General features: G+C 40.3%; 1 protein-coding gene across 1 annotated transcript in view; it reads left to right on the top strand.

Annotated features, from left to right (window-relative positions):
* LRMDA (leucine rich melanocyte differentiation associated) overlaps positions 1-19,381 on the top strand; it is a 1,104,131-nt gene that overhangs the window by 958,089 nt on the left and 126,661 nt on the right. The window contains exon 7 of the mRNA XM_074374287.1: positions 6,026-6,107. Within this exon, the coding sequence (XP_074230388.1) occupies positions 6,026-6,105 (80 nt within the window). The 3' untranslated portion in view covers positions 6,106-6,107. The remainder of the gene's footprint in view (positions 1-6,025; positions 6,108-19,381) is intronic.

Raw genomic sequence — 19,381 nt, forward strand, 5'->3', positions numbered from 1 at the left:
TTATAAACTGAGGCACTTGCCGGAAGTCACACTCAGCCAGTTTGGGAGGGGAGCCTCCTTTTCTTTGTCCTTTCTACCTTTCTGTGGGTCAGGTGGAGAGCCTCTCCCTATTTCACTTCTAACCTAAGGCTTCTCAGATGGGTCTGCAAATGAAGAAAAAATACCCCCACCCCCCACCGTGGAACAGGGACTTTGTCATCCTTCCACAAAAACTGCTCCCAAGCAAAGCCTTCCCTTAAGACCATTTTAAAATCTCTCCTTTTCATTTTGCTTTAGTATTTAAGTAGCTTACGCTGAAGGAGGATGTTGTGCCGGAGCCTGTAATTCCGCAGGCCCTGCTAAATCCTCTGTGTTATCCACAGCAGAGCTGATAGTACATCACACAGGCTGACCTCAGGGTATTGCTCCAGCCACTTCTCAAGATCATAAAACATGGGTGTTTATTCCTTCCCAGTGCCCAGTTTGCTCAGGACCCGCACATAACAAAGACCAAGGAACGTGCTTTCTGGGGAACATCCTTTCCCTGGGATGATGTTTACAGCTCTTAAGGCTGGATGATAGCGTTCAGTCCACCCCTCTTTCCAACCAGACGTTGTGCTCGCTTTGTTTCTGTGGGAGAGAAGTGTTCAGTGCAGAAACCATATCAGTGTTGAGGAACTGAGGCTGTTGCCTTCTCTTACTTTGCCCTTGAATATTTAATCTGTTTATAGTTTTAAAACATTTCAAATGCCTGTCATCTCAAGAGAGGTTAAAGTATGAGTGTTGAACAGTCGAAATTCCTAACTTTGTGGATTTTGTTTAAATTGTGTACAGATAATTTTAATGGTATTAATTAATTTATGTAGTCACCAAATATTTCTTCAACACCTCCTTTGTACTAAGTACTGTTTCAAGCACTAGGTATTAGAAATTGGGTGAGAGGGTGTATTGCAGAGGTGACATGTTAATGGATATGTGTAGTGTCACATGGAACCTTCCGTAATGGACTAGAAAGACTCTAAATACTCTTCCCTGTCACTGGGCCCACCCACCTCTTCACAACACTGTCATCACTTTCTTCAGAGGCCATGAGGAGTCCAGTTCCTTGCCTTCCTCATACAGACAGGAGAACCAGAGTTTCATAAGGTGCCCTCTGTCCCTCTCCTCTTTTGTAATGCTAATTGAAAGGTTCTGGTCTTCACAAACAGATTACAATCTGTTTCTCATTACACAGTTACTCTTATAAACCCTGGTGATATTAGCTTTTAAAACAGTGATGACCAAAACTAACATTAATAGTGATAATAAAATTGATACTTCCTTTACTTCACAAATATGAATTTTTTGGCCCAACCTGTACTCCATCATTTAATGTGTTTCTGTACTTGCATGAGAAAAGTGTATTACTCTTTCGCAACTAAAATACGAATGGTAGACCACTTCCTCTGATGTTGAGTCATTAGTTCTACTGAACATGGGGTGAAGAGACCGGAGCTTACGTCAAAGCTAGGGGGATGCAGGCTAATTAGTGGTAAGCACTTCCCCTCTTTGAGTATGAAATACAGGTTGCAGGAAAGTGAGTAGAAACTCACTCCTTAGGGATGTTGAGGTCCAGCAGAGCTTCCCTTCTGTATATTATGAGAACATGGGCTGGATGGGTTTCAAGAGCTGACTTAGTCCAAATCAGATTTTGATTAAATGATTGGATCTGCCTCCTACAACAGGCAGTAGGGTCCCTGGCATCCTTATCTTTGTAAGAGAAACACTCAGACATGCTCGGTATTTATTTCAGAATTAAGGTGGGCCTCCAAGATATCTGGCCCCTTAACCTGATTTTACAAGTGGGGAAACCAGCCCAGTGAGGGAAAGGTGTGTGTACATGGTCACATAACTGTTAGGGGCAGAGCTGGGTTTAAATACACATCTTTCCCCAGCTCCCCTTCTAAATAGATGGTAGGGCGAGGCCATCCAGGAGATCAGGGAGTCCTGAGGTCTTTGCTGTACTCTGCATAAGTATGCATAGACTTCCTCTCCAGGACACCCAGGGTTTTCCTCAGCAGTCTAGTATCCACTGTGCCGTTGGCATAGTAGTGCGTCCAAGAAAAGACATTGATTCCCACCCCCTCAGAAGCCCGAAGGTCCTAACTTAACATGCATAATTAGAGCACCCATTCCACTGGGGGAAGCATTTCAAAGATAAAGGATCTCTTTAAGACAGATTCTCCCCAATACCTTTTTTTTTCATAATTCTAGTTTTAAGAGTTTAAGGTGATGGCAGAGCTGGCTAGTTAAGAAAAATTAGGAGTCTCATTTGTCAGGAGACTGTTTCCCAGGGGACAGGGCACTCTCATTTTTCCAGGCCCTCCCAAGAGAAACCCTTGCCCAGACAGCTCCATGCCAGCCTGATGCACGACAAGCCTGCTTCACTTATTTCGGCCACAGCTAGATATTTTAAGTGAAAACACTACATAGACCATTCAATGTTTTGTTCCCTCTCCGGTCGGTCCCAAGACATTGAGAGTTCCAGGGGAGACAAAGAGACTCTGCACTGCAGATGTAAAGGGAAACCACCCCCTTCTGAGTCGCACCCAGCCAGTCCCTGAATTCTGGCCTCGAAGCGCCTCCCCATCAAAACGTTCTATGCAAGCAAACAGTTCCGTCTGTAATTTGCACAGTGGATGGCAGAGCCCACGATGGCAGAAGAAAGGCCACAGGGAGAGCAGGAGAGAGGGAGAAGCACACAGCCACCACCTCACTCCATTTAGAGCAGATCCTATTATTTTACCCATAACCTTCATGGTAAAGTCTGAGGGCTGCACATGGACTAGGCTTTTTTCTTTTTTTCTTCCTTGTCCATGTTAATTTATTTATTAAGCACAAAAGCCCCATTTGGAGGGTAATCACTTCCCGGCTGTGAGCTCAGGTAGGCATCTCCACAGAGGCAACTGCTTGCTTCATTTAAGCAATTGTAGGCAGTCTGAGTTAACAAATTTCAGCCCATTTTAACTGTCGCTAGCCAACCCACCTTTCTCTCCAGGGGAGCACCAGCAGCCGGCTTTTTTCATCTTCGGCTGCCAGGCTGTCCCTATGCCGTGCCTTCCTTTGAGGAGCCCGCAGACAGAGAGCCTTCCCCTTTCCGGATTTTATTCAAGGTGACAGCTCCTCACAGGCCAGCGATCTGATCACCTCAAGAAGCCCAGATATCCGGGCGGGGAGGGGAATGTGGGTCTCCTCCTGCAAATTCCCAGTTTAGATTGACTGAGGGTTTCCTTAGCCCCCGCGACCCCCACTCTCTGACAGCACAGGGCTGCCAGGAACTTTGCAATAGCAGCGAGTTTGTGTAATGATGTCTGGGGAGAAAGGTTCTGCAGGAGCCGGCGAAGAAGACCCCAAGTGATAGGGAGTGATGTCAGCTTGCGTTAGAGCCGCAGACAGTGTTCGACTCTCCTTGGCATAATATAGCTCTGGTATCTCTGTCAGCATCTCTGTTTTCTGTCACCGCACACAATCCTGGGCCTGTCTGGAGCCCTGACAGTGTCTTTTCAGATCAGGTTATTGCCAGCACAGAGACGAGCTCTGCTCCCCACCACACAGCCCCTGTGTTTGAAGTCGGCCCTCTTGTCATTAGTGCACTTGATGTCTATTTAAATCTGAAGGTGAGTGCGGTATCTGTGTTCCCGTCAAGAGATCATTGACAATATTAATACCTCGTGTCCTTGCCTCATTTTCCAAGCTCTGACACTTCGCCACAGTCTCCTGCATTCATCACACAGCCTTCTCTCACCGGGGTGTCTATAAACATTCTTACTTCCAGGCCCAAAGGAACAGGGCAGGCTTTAAAAAGGACTTTTACCAATGCCGACCAGAAAGAAGGGCTGGGGAATGTGGCTCAGATCTCTTCACTTCCCTCCACCTTCCAGCTCATGTTTAGAAGTATCCAGTCTGCTTCTAGGAGAGCCCTGCTGTCCAGGTTGTGTCTCGGCAAGGTCCCTCTGCAGTTGAGGTTTACCACGAAGAGAGCACAGAGAAAAGAAATTCAATCCCAAATGAGCTGGAGAGTTTCCCGGAGAGAATGCGCCCGCTGGAGGGGTTTTGTTGAGTGTGTGCTTTCATTCTTTTACTCAAGAGAAAGACTAAGTTCTTTATAATATCTGACAGTCCTATCCATTCCTTTTTATAAAAATTCATGCTGTCCTGGTGCTGTAGAAAGAAATTAACATCCCTCGGCCTCATCCTTGCAGATTCTTGAGAGTTTGTTGGAATCAGTTACGTTTAAGGATTTTCAGAAACTTCGGAGACACTCCCACCCAAGCCTGTAGGGGATGCTGTTCCTGGAATGCAGCCCCAGCACCCAGGCCCACAGACTTGTCCTCCCACTGGTGACGATATTAGCACCACTTCAGGTGCTACGTAATTCAGCAACATAAAGGCAGCGGCTCAGTGCCAATAGCCAAAAGAGTAATTTAGGCCCTGAGAAGGGTCTAGGGAGGTTTCATCCAAGCACAATGTTTCCAGGCACCAGACCAATACTGAACAGCAGAACTTGGGGGACTGGGGGCCAAGGAGAAAGCATGGCCAAAGGGGAAGAGTGGTCCCCAGTGAATTTGCTCAGGGGGACGTGGCAGGAAGTGGAGGTGATGAGAGCGAGCCCAAGGCCTGTCTGGGGGCCATGGAATGATGTCATTCTTTCCCAATTAATCGACTTGCAGGGATTCTGTGACCCCGGCCATTCCCAGCTTTGTCGCAAACCGTCCAAACCATGGAGCATCTGCCTTTTGTTTAGATGTTTCTAAGAGTCACTTTTAATCCTTGTTGAAGGATGAGATCTAAAGTTCTGTAACAGAGAAACATCTGTACCATCACCAAAATGTTTACCATGTAGGACTTCTGATGTGAAGGACCTGTATAATTTCAAGTGCTAATTTATCCGAAATGAACAATAGATGGTAACTGTTGGTTTCGCACTCTCAAAGTAATGGGGGAAAAATCATGCATATAGGTAGCTATTTTTACAGACAGATTTGTAGCTGGTGAATTTATGTTTATGGACACTTCTTTTTTTTTTTTTCTGGTTGTGCACACTTCAGAGACTCAAGGACTGTTAGCAATAAGACAGCTCTGTGAAGCTGAGTTTTAAGTCAGTTTTTCTACAATTAGAAGGAAAAAAAAAAACCCAAGGTGGCAAAAAGCAAATTGTTGTTACAAATATTTTCTTGGAAAAACTGATTTTCCTTAATAACCCTACAGAGCTGTCAGAATAGCTATAGCAGGTGATTTCTTATGGATTTTTGTATTACTTACTGAGTTGATTAAAAGGTTTGACCTTAATCTGTGGGCATTGTTTATAGTTAAGTTCTCCTACGATCTCCTTGAATGTCAGGAAGGCTGTATATGGAGCCACAAAATTATTTAAAATAAAACTGAAGATGAAAATGAAATGCAGTCCTGGGAATATAACTCAGGACCCCTGTAGGAAGAAGCCATTTAATGTCAGAGGCTCCTGTTACTTTCTGTGTGGTTTTTGTCAACACCACCACTCTTCCGTAATCATTATGGACTTGATGCTTCCTGGGATTTGGAAGGTTCTCTCTGGAAGTGAACAAAACTGCTTTGTGATAAAGGATTTAAACATAGTCGCATTCTGAGACGATTGTTTTATATCCTTTGTTTGGGCTGGGCCCATCTTTAAACTCTTAATTTCCCATTTTTAGAAACTCTACTAAGAGAACTTGGAGAGAGGGAAATGTTGTGCTTTTTTTTTTTTTTCAAGAATTGACCAAACTAGTAATTGGCTAAACATTGTCTAAAATGTAAGAGAGAAATCATGCGGAAAAATTGTTATTCCTAGGAGCCTGTGCTCTGGTGACATTTTACTTGAATGTCAACTCTGAGGACAAGAAAGTAGAGCCCTTCCCTTCTCGGGCTTTGTGCACGTGCCACCACCCGTCAGGTCTGTGAGGGTATTGCACTTCTGCTTTGCAGCACTTGTACTTTCTTGCCACACTAATTGCGCCAGCTGTAATGATGTGTTTCCTTTTATTTGCAGGTGTCCTGGGAAAGTGTCGCTATGTTTACTACGGGAAAAACTCGGAGGGCAACAGGTTTATCCGAGATGACCAGCTCTGAAGGCAAGTTCTCTATGCCTTAGCCACTGACATGAAAGGAAAAGGGAAAAGGGAAAGCAGAAATAAAGATAGAGCGAAACAAAACAACAATGGCCCACATGGCCTCTCTGTGGGAAGGCTATGTATGGCTTCAGCTTTTGGTACCTTCTGCTGACTTTGCCAGGCCTGTCAAGATCATCCTTCTGCCTTAGACTGAGTGGTCGCATAGAGATTGACGTGATTGCCCTTAAGCAGGTCTCATCCACCAGGGTGATAGACAGCGGTGGCGAAGCACCAGGGCTGACAGGATGAACACCATGATAGATTGCCTGGTCCCTCTGCTGCTCACAGGGGAGAAAGGTCACACCTGGGGCCTCCCCGAGCATGCTCAGTGGCTGCAGTGAGAGACCGTGTCTTTAGCTTGCCTATTGATGCCATTGTGCTCTGGGTTTGTTTTCAGTGAAACAGTCCCAGTTTAGAGGAAGGCTCTTCTCCCTTATTTCTCTTACATCTTAAATCTCTTGTATTCTGCATAGCGCCCCCCACCCCACCCCCACCACCCTTTAGCATCTTTATCACAGGCAATGCATGTCAGTTTGCAGTTTTTCGGAGAACAGAAGAGGTCAGTTCTTAGCCAGGTCATACATTCATGGCCATACTCCAGTCTTGGAGTAAAGTGCTTTCCCTAAATCCCTGACTACAAAAGCACGAACTTTATTATATTTTGTTCATTTCTAAATGCACTTCCTACCCTAAATACTAGGCAGTGTCAGGCATCTTTCCCAACACCAGGTTCTGGTTGTACCAGCGACTCTTATTTATTTATTTTTAACCACACACCCTCCCAGCTGTGTCTATGGCCATATTTGTGTGTGGAGCTAGCTTGCTCCTTTGGGTGCTATTCAAAGGTAGGGAGGTGATAAAAGATAGAGTGATAGGTCAGGAAGTTAAGAAGGAAAGGGGAGACTGTAGAAAACACCCTAAAAGGAAACAAACAGTTTTTAGGAAAAGGCACAAGCCCTTTGAATTGGGTGTACTTCCCAGGACCTCTCAGTTGTGAAATCCATAGTTTGTTAGGTGTTCTCTATGCACCTTTGGCTATCTTCCAGCCCTAATGTTACAAGGGGGAAAAAAGCATGGTCATACTGGTTGTGAGGCTAAAATTCCACCGAGAATACTGTGCACCAGTAGAATCACTCTTAGAAGATGCTTGAAAGGCTTGTTGCCCTTGACACAGTAGCATTTCTTTTTGCTTCTGTTTAGACCAGGTGTTCATTGTCCTGAGTGTCCCAGTATTAGGTTAGTTTGAGGACAGAAAAACCTGAAAGAGAATTCTTCCCAGGTATAGATATCAAAGGACTAGGAAGCTGCTGTGTTAAAAGTCTTCAAGGACTCAGAACCCAAGACACCCAAGAAGAACCTGCCTTCTCATTTCTAGTCCATTTCCACGGCCTCTGGCCTGTTGAATCAGCACAGTCCTTGAATGACTTGTGCTGGGGCTGGCAGGAGTCCCTCCCGTAGATTATGCAACCTCTGGTTATCAGCTATTGAGACAAATTTAGACTAAAATCCTTAAGACCATTCATAATTAGAGGATATTGAATGTTTGGCTTTATCTCTTAAATCCATTAATAACTAGAGCTGAGTACCTTTTCTCTATTTGCTCTACAGAACAGCACTGGAGGAGTGCTCTGAGTTAGCTGTATTCAGTCCCACCCTGGTTCTTTGTTTGGAGGCAGCAGCACATGTTCTGTCCATGGCACATTACGGGCAGCCAGAGTTCTGAGCAAGGGCAGCGAGACTAGTCCAATGTCACATCCAATCTAGCGGCACATATATCCTTGTCTTTATAAAAGGCTTTAACCCTGCCTCAAACAATAAAAAAGCACTTGTGAACTGACCACAGAATTTTTCCATCTTTATTTTTCTTACTTGTTTACTTTTCTTAATGTCAGATCCATTTGTATCACACACAAGAATGTCTCCTTCCATGTGAGCTTTGGAAGCAAAAAATATTTTTGGAGTGAGTTATTGACCACATTGTTTCCCTCTCTTTGGGTTGTTTATTGTCTTCCAAAATGGTGTAATAACTTTAATTGAGATTAGCTTTAATTATAATTTACGTAAAGGCTATCACTACAGTCTATTCATCTTAATGACAGAATTAGCTTGAGTTTTGTTTCTCTTAAAGAGGGATAATGATAATGAATTAGTGTTGGGTTGTGGACAGTTCCACTGTTTGCTAAGCAAGATTTGCTGTGCTCAAGTTAGACTCTGGTCTAAATTGGCAGAGGGGGAAGCGTTGTTGCATGCTTATCTTAAATCCGTAGGAATTTCCCAAACCTTGTTTGTCAGAGAAGAGAATTAGAAGATAATAAATTCAATCCAAGCTGAGACATATTTCATACCCTCTTCCACCCCTTGGTCTTTTCTGCTTTTTATCCTGTTCCACTGAGCTTTCTCTTTGGGGATCATGGTGCCAAACCTCCCTGTGTCCTCTCTCCCAGGACACCCATCTGACTTCAGAACCCCCTAGGGTCGAGGCTGTCCTGGAGTCCTCTGTTGCCTCAGCAAAGTCAAGGTGGACTGTCTCTTTCCTAAGTAACGTTATTTTATAGAACAGTTTGTTCCTGGGGGAGTAATGTTTTAGGTTGTGGGGAATCCTATTAAAAGTACAACTATTACAATCACTTGCTTTTACTTTTACCAGCCTTGCTCATAAACCCTCCATCTGTTTGTTGCTTTAAATAGAGGAACATTATAAGAGATTATCACTCGATCAGGCTGCACATCTTGAGTGTTGTGCATTTTCACATATTCACGTATACTGAGGAATAAAAGAAAGCAAGCCACACATTCTGGATGAAAGGATTTTTTGTTTGTTTTTTCCATTTTGTTTTGTCTCTGTATGTTTTCCAGCAGAGATGTATCTTGCATGTTTTCAAGGGAAAATGTCTTTCTGTCTGCTTCTAAGAAATAACCTGGCTTTCTTTCTCATCTTTGTTAATATGCAGATCAAAAACAATCCTCAGGGCTCTTTTCATCAAAACAGTAACAGTGTTCAGTGGTTACTCCTCACAAGAGCATTGTAAGTCAGATCTGTGTCACTGCCTGACGCCTCGGGTGGATGACGTGGGGCCCGCTGGGACCCTTCCATGTTGTCCATACAGCGCGGCCAATGGACAGCACAGAAGTGTGACATTCACCATCTGCTTTTCTCCATTCTCTTTCCAAGAAGAAGCTTTCACCCAAAAAGGCTGTGAGCATTACTTGATTCTGATCTCTCTAACTTCTCTAAATACCATGATAAAAATTATTGTGACCAAGAACTGGAAAGGGAAGCGAGACCAGAGGGTCACAGAGCATATTGGCTACTTGTTTGCGTGACATACAGATCACCAGCCTTTGGTGGAGGACTGTAGGTTACCTCTAGTGCAGCAGCAAACACTGAAGGGATTTAAATATTAGCATATGCTAATTTTTCTCAAGTGATGTGGATTGGGGCAATTTAGGACAAGAGAGTTCCTAAGAAAGAAGAGGAACTTCTAAGTATGGAATGTGCCTAGGGGCGAGTTGCTAAAGTCAGGATGATGTCAGTGGTAATAAATCGAATTATGCCAAAGGAGAGCACAAAGCAGAGCTTGGAGCAGAATTAAGTGTGGATTTTTAGTGGACCGGGGTGTAAGGAGCTGAGAGAATAGTGACAAAAGACTGTTTATGCCAATTAGAAGATTTGCTGATGTTTAGCACTGTAGTGTGTTGAGTGGTATTTTCTTCTTGAGAGTAGTGGTGGCACCATTCAGTGCTGGTTTACAAGATTGCCTCAAACAGTGAAACAGTGAGGCAAAGGTGGATGACAAAGCACTGTGGGAATAAGTGATCATATGTGTGATGGCCACTTGTGGATGAAGGTGACTACTGTTTGTGCCTGATAGTCCACAAAAACCAGCATCCTCAGGTAAACTCCCTAGTGGGGCTGAAGATGCTGACAGTAGGATTACTGTGTCTGGGAGTAGGTGGTAGAATAATAACTGTAGGAGGAGTAGATAACACCTCAGTGCAACTAGGTCACCTGAATTAATGGGTAGAATTTTCTGGAAATAATGAATGTTTATATTTTGTCAATCAATTATGTTAAATCAACTTTTTCTTCTCCATATTGGAATAACTCCTTCAATCTTAGAAACTGGGATGAATTTGAAATTCACTGGGGATCATCTCCTTTAGATAATCTCCTTTAGTAACTTTTCAATTTGACTATTTGTAATGAGAGGGACAGAGGTACCTCTCAGTGGAATTATGGCGTCTTGAAATAGGTAAGAGTTAATATGTATTATCTGTTTACACAGGTTATGTTTGTTAAATAATCATTTAAAAAATCATAATTCAGTGGTACTATAAAGAAATTACATTTGGAAAAATGTTCAGTTCTTTTGCCCATTTTTTTAATCAGGTTGTTAGGTTTTTTTGATATTCAGTTGTATGAGCTATTTATACATGTTGGGTATTAATCCCTTGTTGGTCATATTTGCAAATATTTTCTCCCATTATGTAGGTTGTCCTTTTGTCAATACTTTGCTGTGCAGAAGCTTTTAAGTTTTGTTGGGTCCCATTTGTTTATTTTTGCTTTTATTTCCTTTACTTCAGGCGACATATCTAAAAAAATACTACTGCGATTTAGGTTGGTGTTCTGCCTAAGTTTTCCTCTAGGAGTTTTAAAGTAGCTGGTCTTACATTCAGGTCTTTAATCGATTTTTAATTTATTTTTGTACATGGTATTAAAGAATGTTCTACTTTGTTTCTTTTTTTTTTTACATACAGCTGTTCAGTGTTCTCAGCATTATTTATTGAAGAGACTGTCTTTTCTCCATTGTATGTTCTTGCCCCCTTTGTCATAGATTAATTGACTGTCGGTGTGTGGGTTTATTTCTGGGCTCTCTATTCTGTTCCATTGATCTATGTGTCTGTTTTTGTGCTGGTACCACAATGTTTTGATTACTGTGGCTTTGTAGTACAGCCTGACGTCAGAGAGCATGATTCCCCCATCTCTGTTCTTTCTCAAGATTGTTTTGGCTATTTGGGGTCCTTTGTGTTGTAATACAAATCTTAAAATTATTTGTTCTAGTTTTATTAAAAATCCTCTTGCTGTTTTGATAGTGATTGCATTAATTCTGTAGAATGCCTTGAGCAATATGGTCACCTTAACAATATTCATGCTTCCAGTCCATGAACACATCATATCTTTCCATCTGTTTGTGTCATCTTCAATTTCTTTCATTAATGTCTTATAGTTTTCCATAGACAGATCTTTAACCTCCTTAGATAGGTTTATTCCTAGGTATTTATTCTTTAGATGTGATTGTAAATGGGATTGTTTCCTTAATTTTTCTTTCTGATATTTCATTGGTAGTGTGTAGAAATGCAACAGATTTCTATGTATTAATTTTGTATCCTGCAGCATTACCAAATTCATTGATGAGTGCTAGTAGTTTTCTGGTGGTGATGTGTTTAGAATTTTTTTTATCTGTAGTATCATGTCATCTTCAAACAGTGACAGTTTTACTTCTTCCTTTCCAATCTAGATTCCTTTTATTTCTCTTTATTGCTTTGATTTTTAATGTTATTACTATTTAACTGAATCTTCCATGAAAAAATGTACTCTAACTTCTACCATATTATTTAAAGTTTTTCAGTCTATTATTTTGTTAGAAAAGTTTTTCTGGGCTTATTAAAACTTAAAGCAGTAACAGTGACAGATAAAAAATCTTCTAAGATATTTTAACTGATGACTTGATTTATCAGAAAGAATCACCAAGTCCTTCTAAATAGCCTGAAATGTGTGTGTGACTGTGGGTGTGTGGGGGTGTGTGTGATTGTAGGATCTGAGTAGAGAACTCCTATGACAGATGTTGTAAATAATTTTCCAACTTTTTTGTGAACTCTGGAATAAGTCAGCTTTTACTCCTTTTACCGTGTTACACAGAAAAATGTACCTGTTTCATACCTAATTAATATATACTTTGTGCCTGTCTTTCACATGAATTAATGACCTAGTTTTCATGACTTGCCTAGGCTCTGGAAAAATAGTGTTATGATGTTTTTGCTTTTCCCCTCTTCTAGACCTTTGAAACCTAATTTGAACATAACAAGATTATGGTTCAGAGTATAACAGAGCAATTTTGTTTTGATTAGATAATATTTTTGATACCTAAGGGAAAATAGGTACATGAGTTATTTCAGAAAGTTAATAAATAAAACCAAGTTGCATTCATAGACTATCTGTATTTCCCTATATATGTACATTCCTTGCCAAGATCCATACTTCCCTGTTTGCATATAAAGGCAGTCTATCAAAAAATGACTCCTTTATCTGCAGAGCTATAGCATGTAATCCACATTCTGTAGCCACACTGATTGTCTCTATGTTGTCTCAAACATACTCATGACTGTCTCAAACATAATCAATGTAGGGGCATGCTTCAAAATGGAATACTTTTCTCTCCTCGTCTTTTAAAACTTTACTTTGTATACCCACTGAGAATGATCCACTTTCAAAGGATCACATTACAGTGTAAAAGGTTTGGACTTAATATTCCCATATATTCCTTGAAGATCTAAGAATATGATGATAGAGGTTACTATCACAAGAAAAGTCAGTGTAGATATCTGCGCAAATTAGATTTAAGTACTGCCTAGCAAATTACAGTTAACTGAAAAAAATAAAATCTCAACTCCAATTTATTAGCCAGGCTTATAGGTTTACACTTCTGAATATTTGCATATATAATATTGATAAAGGATATTGACTTATATTAAGATGGATGTTGCAACCCTCTTTTGGCAGTTCAGTCCGTGGGCCACTTTATTGGGCAATTTTATTACAGGCTTCTTGGCTCTGTTTTATTCATGGACATATATGCATATGCATATATGATTAAAACATATGCATGTTATAAACGTATACCTTGTTTTTCCTAGAATTATTTTATGATATAAATATTTAATCAAGTGCAATAGCCATTTTATTAAAATGTAGTAGTCAAGAAACTAGATAAAACATATATGGAGGACACTTGTAAGTGCAAAGTGGCTCTAATTAATTAAAAAACTAACATTTGCATGTGCTTCTCTTTTTTTCCCACCCTTACTGGGTCACTGATTTCTCAAGAAATACTTTCTAAATAATTCCATGGTTCAGGTTGTCCTCTCAGGTTTTGAAACTGTCTTTAAAAACCATGCTAGTCTATGTTTGTAATAATGCACTTTGGGATGCGCTCACTCCACAAATAATTTCTGGACCCCTTCAGTATGTGAGAAATTAGAAATTCAAGAGTAAGCAGAGGATGCCTTACTCTTGGACAACTTCTATCTGGAGGAGATTGATACACACACAAATAATCACTATATGCTGAAATAATCACTGTATGTGATAGGCACAAAATTAAGAGATTGCACCAAAGAGCTACATGAATTAAGGCCCAGAGATGATAGTGAGAAGTTAATTCCAAAAGTAACCATAATCCAACTGTGTCTACAGTTAACATCTTGATCCCAGCTGCCATCATTTCTTACCTGAATCATTCATCCTTGCTATGTCCTTACCAGTCTCCTGATTCTACTCTTGCCTTCCTACAGCCTATTCTTGGCAGGGAGGCCAGTGCAATTCTTTAAAAAATACACTAAATCACGTCCTTTGGCTTCCCTGCCTACTTCCCACCACTGATTTCATATCCCACTTGGAGTAAAAGCCAGAGTTTTTACAAGACCTTACATGGGCCTTATATGATCTGCTCTAGAGAAATCAGTGTCCCCATAGCCGTGACAGCGAGGCAAAAATAACTGCGAATGTCATTTCCCACCGCTCTCCCCTCTCTCTGTTGCAGCCACACTGGGCAGTAGTAGGCTTTGTACTTGCCATTCAAATCTTTGCTCAAGTGCCACCTCATCAGAGAGGCCTCTGGGACCACTCTATCTGAAGTAGCACCCTGGCCCCCATCACACTCCACTTACCTTGCTTTGTTCTCCTCTGCTGTGCTTGGCACCACTTGACATACATTTACTGGGGGCGTATTTTTTTGTCCAAACGAAGGGAAGGACTTGTTTTGGTCTGAGGCTAAAGGGTGCCTTGCATGTACAGGCACTCAATAAAATTATTTTATGAATGAATGAAAGAATGGTTGCAGTTTACAGAGGCCCATCAGGCTGTGTTTACAGACATATTATTGCATATTAAACAGGATGAGTCTCATCAAAGGGATTTTCCCCTGAACATTTTCCACTCCTTGTCTTTAACCTAGATCAAGCAAACTACTTTATTCCGTCTCAGAACAATGTACAAGGTGGAGGCATGAAACATCGGCAATGGAGATGGGTTAACCAACGAAGCAGGAAAGGAAAGTGAATGTCAGGAAACAGAATGACAAGACGTTTGCAGCAGCTGGAACTTGGGTGGACTTGAGATGCACATCAGATGTGTAGGGCCCTCTCGAGTCATACCCCATGCAGCCAGCAGGCTGTGCGGATTTAGTTGTGGACACACGTGTGTGTCCTGGATCAGAGACTGTATGTGCAGAAGTGGAAGTTTTTCTCTTTTCTTATATACCATTACAGTAACAAAATATATACAAAGCAAGATTAAAAGAGAAATTGAAAGGCAGGGTAGTAATTTTTATAAAACTAATGCTTCTCAGATATTATTAAATTAATATTTTATCCAACATGAATGGAACTAACTTATTTTAACTTTTTAATGTAGCCTCAAAACTTCCTCAAAAGTTTGGATAGGTGACTGTAAAATAATGAGATATTTTTCCTGTCAGGAATAGGGTACAGCATTTATGACTCTGGTTAAGTAATGGTCATTATCACTTACACAAATGACATAAAGACTTTTTACATGTATTAATTAATTTAATTACATAACAACCCCATCAGGTCAGTGCTCTTATCCCCATTTTAATAATAAGGAAAGTAAGGCCCTGAAAGGCTCAATACTGTGGACTGGGTCACGTACAGGTAGTAGTTGCAGATTCCAGGATGTTAGTTAACTCTGGTTTTCTGGGTCCAGAGTCCATGCTCTTCGCTGCTGCAATGTTTTGTGAAAGGCATTCTCTTACTTTGTAAAATTCACGTTTTTCTGATGATGGAGATATTGCTTAAAACTGTTTTGAAACTCTTTTAGAACAAATTTTAGAACTTTTACAAACCATTCATAAGATGAGGCTAAGTGAGAACAAAAAGAAAAACAGCATTCCATAATTCTATGACTCACTTCATTCTCTGGGATAAAAATTTTTTTAAAGCACACTATAAATAAATCCAGGTTACCTTCAAGTGAAAAATACTTTGTATAATGTAAAATTTTTGAAGACTTTGTATGAACACGTGGCATAATGTCTTGAAAGAACTAATTGCCTAGAAATCTCACATCCTGATTTCCGCTTTAGGTCAGGCAATCATTTGTTGTGTTTAAAGTCTGGGAAAACTCCATCTTAGCAGATGGTTGTGAGTGCTGCCCCAGAACCAAAAGGCCCAGGTTCTCTTTCTGCTCTGTTCCCCCTTTGCTCCTCTGGCTGATCTTCACTTCCTGTGCCAGGTAAAGGAGGAAGTAGAAACTGTCCAAAGGCAGCTGAAGCCAACACCATCGGAGATAGAGGGGATCACCCATGTCTCTCCAAACTTGGAATTTAGTGATTTTGTGAGATATGCTGTATATGAAAGTGCTTTGCAAAATGAAGTGTTACTGGGGTGTAAATAATTACATGATAAACTGAAAACTCTGAAGGCATTTTCAAAAAGGAAATTTGGAAAATGTTTTAGGTGATCAATTTCAATCTTGGAGTCAAGGCATAGTCTCTCAAGTTGACTTCTTTGAAACAGACCGAAGAATGATGTTTACATCATTCCTAGAATGGGGATGCTGAAGTCTGTCACCATTTTATAGCTGAGTTTCATACACTCATTTGTATACTGCTTTAGTGTTGGGTAGACTTCATGGGTGGTATTTTTCATGTGTCATATCTTCCCTTGGTAATAGTCATTTATGGCTTTGCACTTACTTTATGTAGTCACCATAATTAGAAGGAATGAATTTAACATTTCTTCTAGTTTCTGTTTATTCACCAAAGCTGAATAAACTAGGGTGAGGCAAGCCAGGCACTCACCTTGGGTACAAATGTAAGTGGGCACCAAAACTCTCAGTAATCAAAATAAATAATACTTTAATGCAATATCTTTAAAAAAAAATTAGTATAAAACATTTCATGATGAACAAGACATCACATGTTCAATAAAAATGTTTCCTTTTGCCCAGGCTCCAGTTTGGCTCTGCACAGCACTATATTAACCTATTCTGTTTTATCCTTAGAGCATCAAAGCCAACAAACACACTTTCTATGTCTCATGCCCTGTGCTTAAGTAGATGCTTATAAGCTAGACCAGCATGTTTTCTATGTAATCACTCAGAAATTCTCCTTTCCCTTCTTGCTTCCCATGTGTTTTATCTGTTCTTGTGTCTCTGACTCTATATTCCTTGCTGTATGTCTGACTTAGTGCCACTTCTAATTTTGACCATTAATTCTAGTTTAGTTTTACTAATTTTCCAGACATTCTTCCTGGCCTGACTCTTCTACCTTAAGTCTTGACACTTCTATCCAGACCTTTACTTGCCTTAATCCTTTGATGTCCGCAGTTGCCTTGGATAACACATTTCATTTCAGACTACTGTAACCCCAATCCTAACTTGGTCACACACCTTGGGGAAGATTGGGAGAAATTTGGACATCACTTATTTGATGTATATTTTAAAATCCTTAGTCCTGTCAACACTTAACACTGGTTTAATTTACAGCTAAAAATTCTGAACTGTGGTTTGTAACTGGCATCATTACTGCAAGCTAAGTGTTATCTGTGATGGTTTCTCTTATGTTTACATTTTACCCATTTAGCTATTAAAAGCAATCCCCAGTGGTTTTTTAGTTCTCATGAAAGTTGTTTTCCTCTTCTACACAGTTTGGAAGAAACTGGGAAAAACTATGGGCTTTTGTTTGTCAGTGCCTGTATGTGAGAATGAACACCACATTTGCCTGTTCCCTCCTAATTATAAAGCACTATTTCTCCCCACCTAAGGAGGCCTGAGAACTAGTGTATGTATGTATGTACATAAATGTGGGTATGTGTGTTATATACATAATCCCTTCTCTTTATACTAGTGGTTCCATATGCAATGTTCTACACCCTCTTTCTTTTCTACTTAACATCCCTAAGGAACAAAATGGATGATGTCAATGTTATGTGTCAACTTGACTGGTACAGTTGCCCAGGTTATATCTAGATGTCTCTGTAAAGCTGTTTCTGGATGAGATTAACATTTGAATTGGTGGACTCAGTAAAGCAAATTTCCCTTCCCAATGTGGGTGAGTATCATCCAATCCATTGAGGGCCTGAATAGCACAAAAGGTAGAGGAAGGAGGAATTTGCCCCTTTATTTCTGCCTCACTGCTTGAGCTGGACATCTCATATCTTCTCCTGCCCTTGGATTGAGATTTACCCACCATTGGTTCTTCTGATTCTCAGACCTTCAGATTTGGGTTGAGTTTCATCACCTGCTTTCTTAGGTCTCCAACTCACAGATGGCAAGTTTTGGATTTTTCAGGCTCCATAGTCACATTAACCAATTCTGTATAAGAAATATTTATCTATATCTATAGATATAGATATATCTTACTGACTGTGTGTCTCTGGAGAACCCTAACTAATACGGATGGTATATTACTGCTAAAAGAGATGCTGAATCAAAAATATATGATCATGAATGCATATATATCTATTAATATATATCTTCACATATATAAAAAGCAGCTGATATAACAATGTGGAGAGGAAGAAAAATAAGCATTTTGAGTTGGAAATTTGTATGTATTCATTAGTCAGAGTGTTTCAAGTCTTAGTAAAGTTTTAAGCTTTAATGACTCTAGGAGTTTAAATGCTCCACAGTTACAGATACATCATTTGACAGTATAATTATTTACATTGCTCTTCTGCTTCTTTATTTTTGTGGATTTGAAAAGCAGTTTTTAAATTTTAACTTATTTGGATGCCGTAGTTTCTGATGACACTTTCTCAGACAGTGTCTCAGCGGAGGAAACCTCTTGCTTGCCTGCTTAGGTCACCTGCTCTTGTCTCCATTAGACTTTTCCTCATGGGGTCATGTTCAAACTGTCCATCATGTAATCATCAAAACCTCCTTCTCTGGAGGATTGTGAAGCCAGAACTATAAATGCAATTTTATCTCTGAGTGGCTGCTGAGGAGAGATTTCATGAAGTTTGAAAGTTGACTTGAGTGATGTGTAGCACAAGGCAGCAGTTACACTGAATTTTAAAAAGAAACATATCAAATTTTAAAATAGTGATAGTTAACTTTTCAGCTCTTATAACTGTAAGTTAGTAGCATATGCACTTCTGTGAAACGATTAAAGCTTAACACTGCACGAAGACTCTTGGGATTGCCTGAGACTCTTGGGACTCCCTGAATAATCTAGATAGGAAAACTTGGCTTTAAGGTGTTTACAGATAGTCTTTTGTGAGTCTTTGGTTTAGCTTTTTAATATTATTGTCTTTTGATGTGATCAGATGTCTTAATATCTATAAAATTTATCTATGGGAGAAGCACCGGGGCTCTGATACGTCTGGGGTAATTCTTCAATGCCTTGAACTCATGAAGTTATTCTATATTTTCTTATAAAAGCTGTAAAGTTTTTTCTTGCCTATTTAGGTGTGCAGTCCATCCAGAATTTCCCGTGTGGTGGTGTGATGCAGGGATAGTAGACTTTTTGATTACATGGCTGGCTCATTGTTCCACTTTGAATTTTCTCTCCTTTTGGGGGCCATCTCTGACACTGCCAAATTTGTGTAGATACGTGGAATTATTTCAGGGTCCTCTGAAATATTATTCAATGTGTGTAATAACCCTTTCTTATGCCAATATTACCCTATTCTAATTGCTATCGCTGTATGATTTTTCCCCTTTCCTCCTTTCTTCCATCCATTTTATTGAGGTATGATTTACATACAGTGAAACGATAAATGACTTCATCATAAGTTTAGAGTTCACTGAATTGTGCCAGACACATTCACCTGTGTGATCACAGTGCCATTCAAGATATAAAACATTCCCATTACCCCTAAAAATTCCCTTACTCTCCTTTACAGCCAGAACCACCAACCCTACTCATTAATTCATTTATTTTTGTCACTAGAGTTTTCCTTTTTCATGCACTTCATATAAATGGAGTCGTATA

This window comes from Camelus bactrianus, chromosome 11 (assembly GCF_048773025.1).
Source record: "Camelus bactrianus isolate YW-2024 breed Bactrian camel chromosome 11, ASM4877302v1, whole genome shotgun sequence".
Lineage (NCBI taxonomy): Eukaryota > Metazoa > Chordata > Mammalia > Artiodactyla > Camelidae > Camelus > Camelus bactrianus.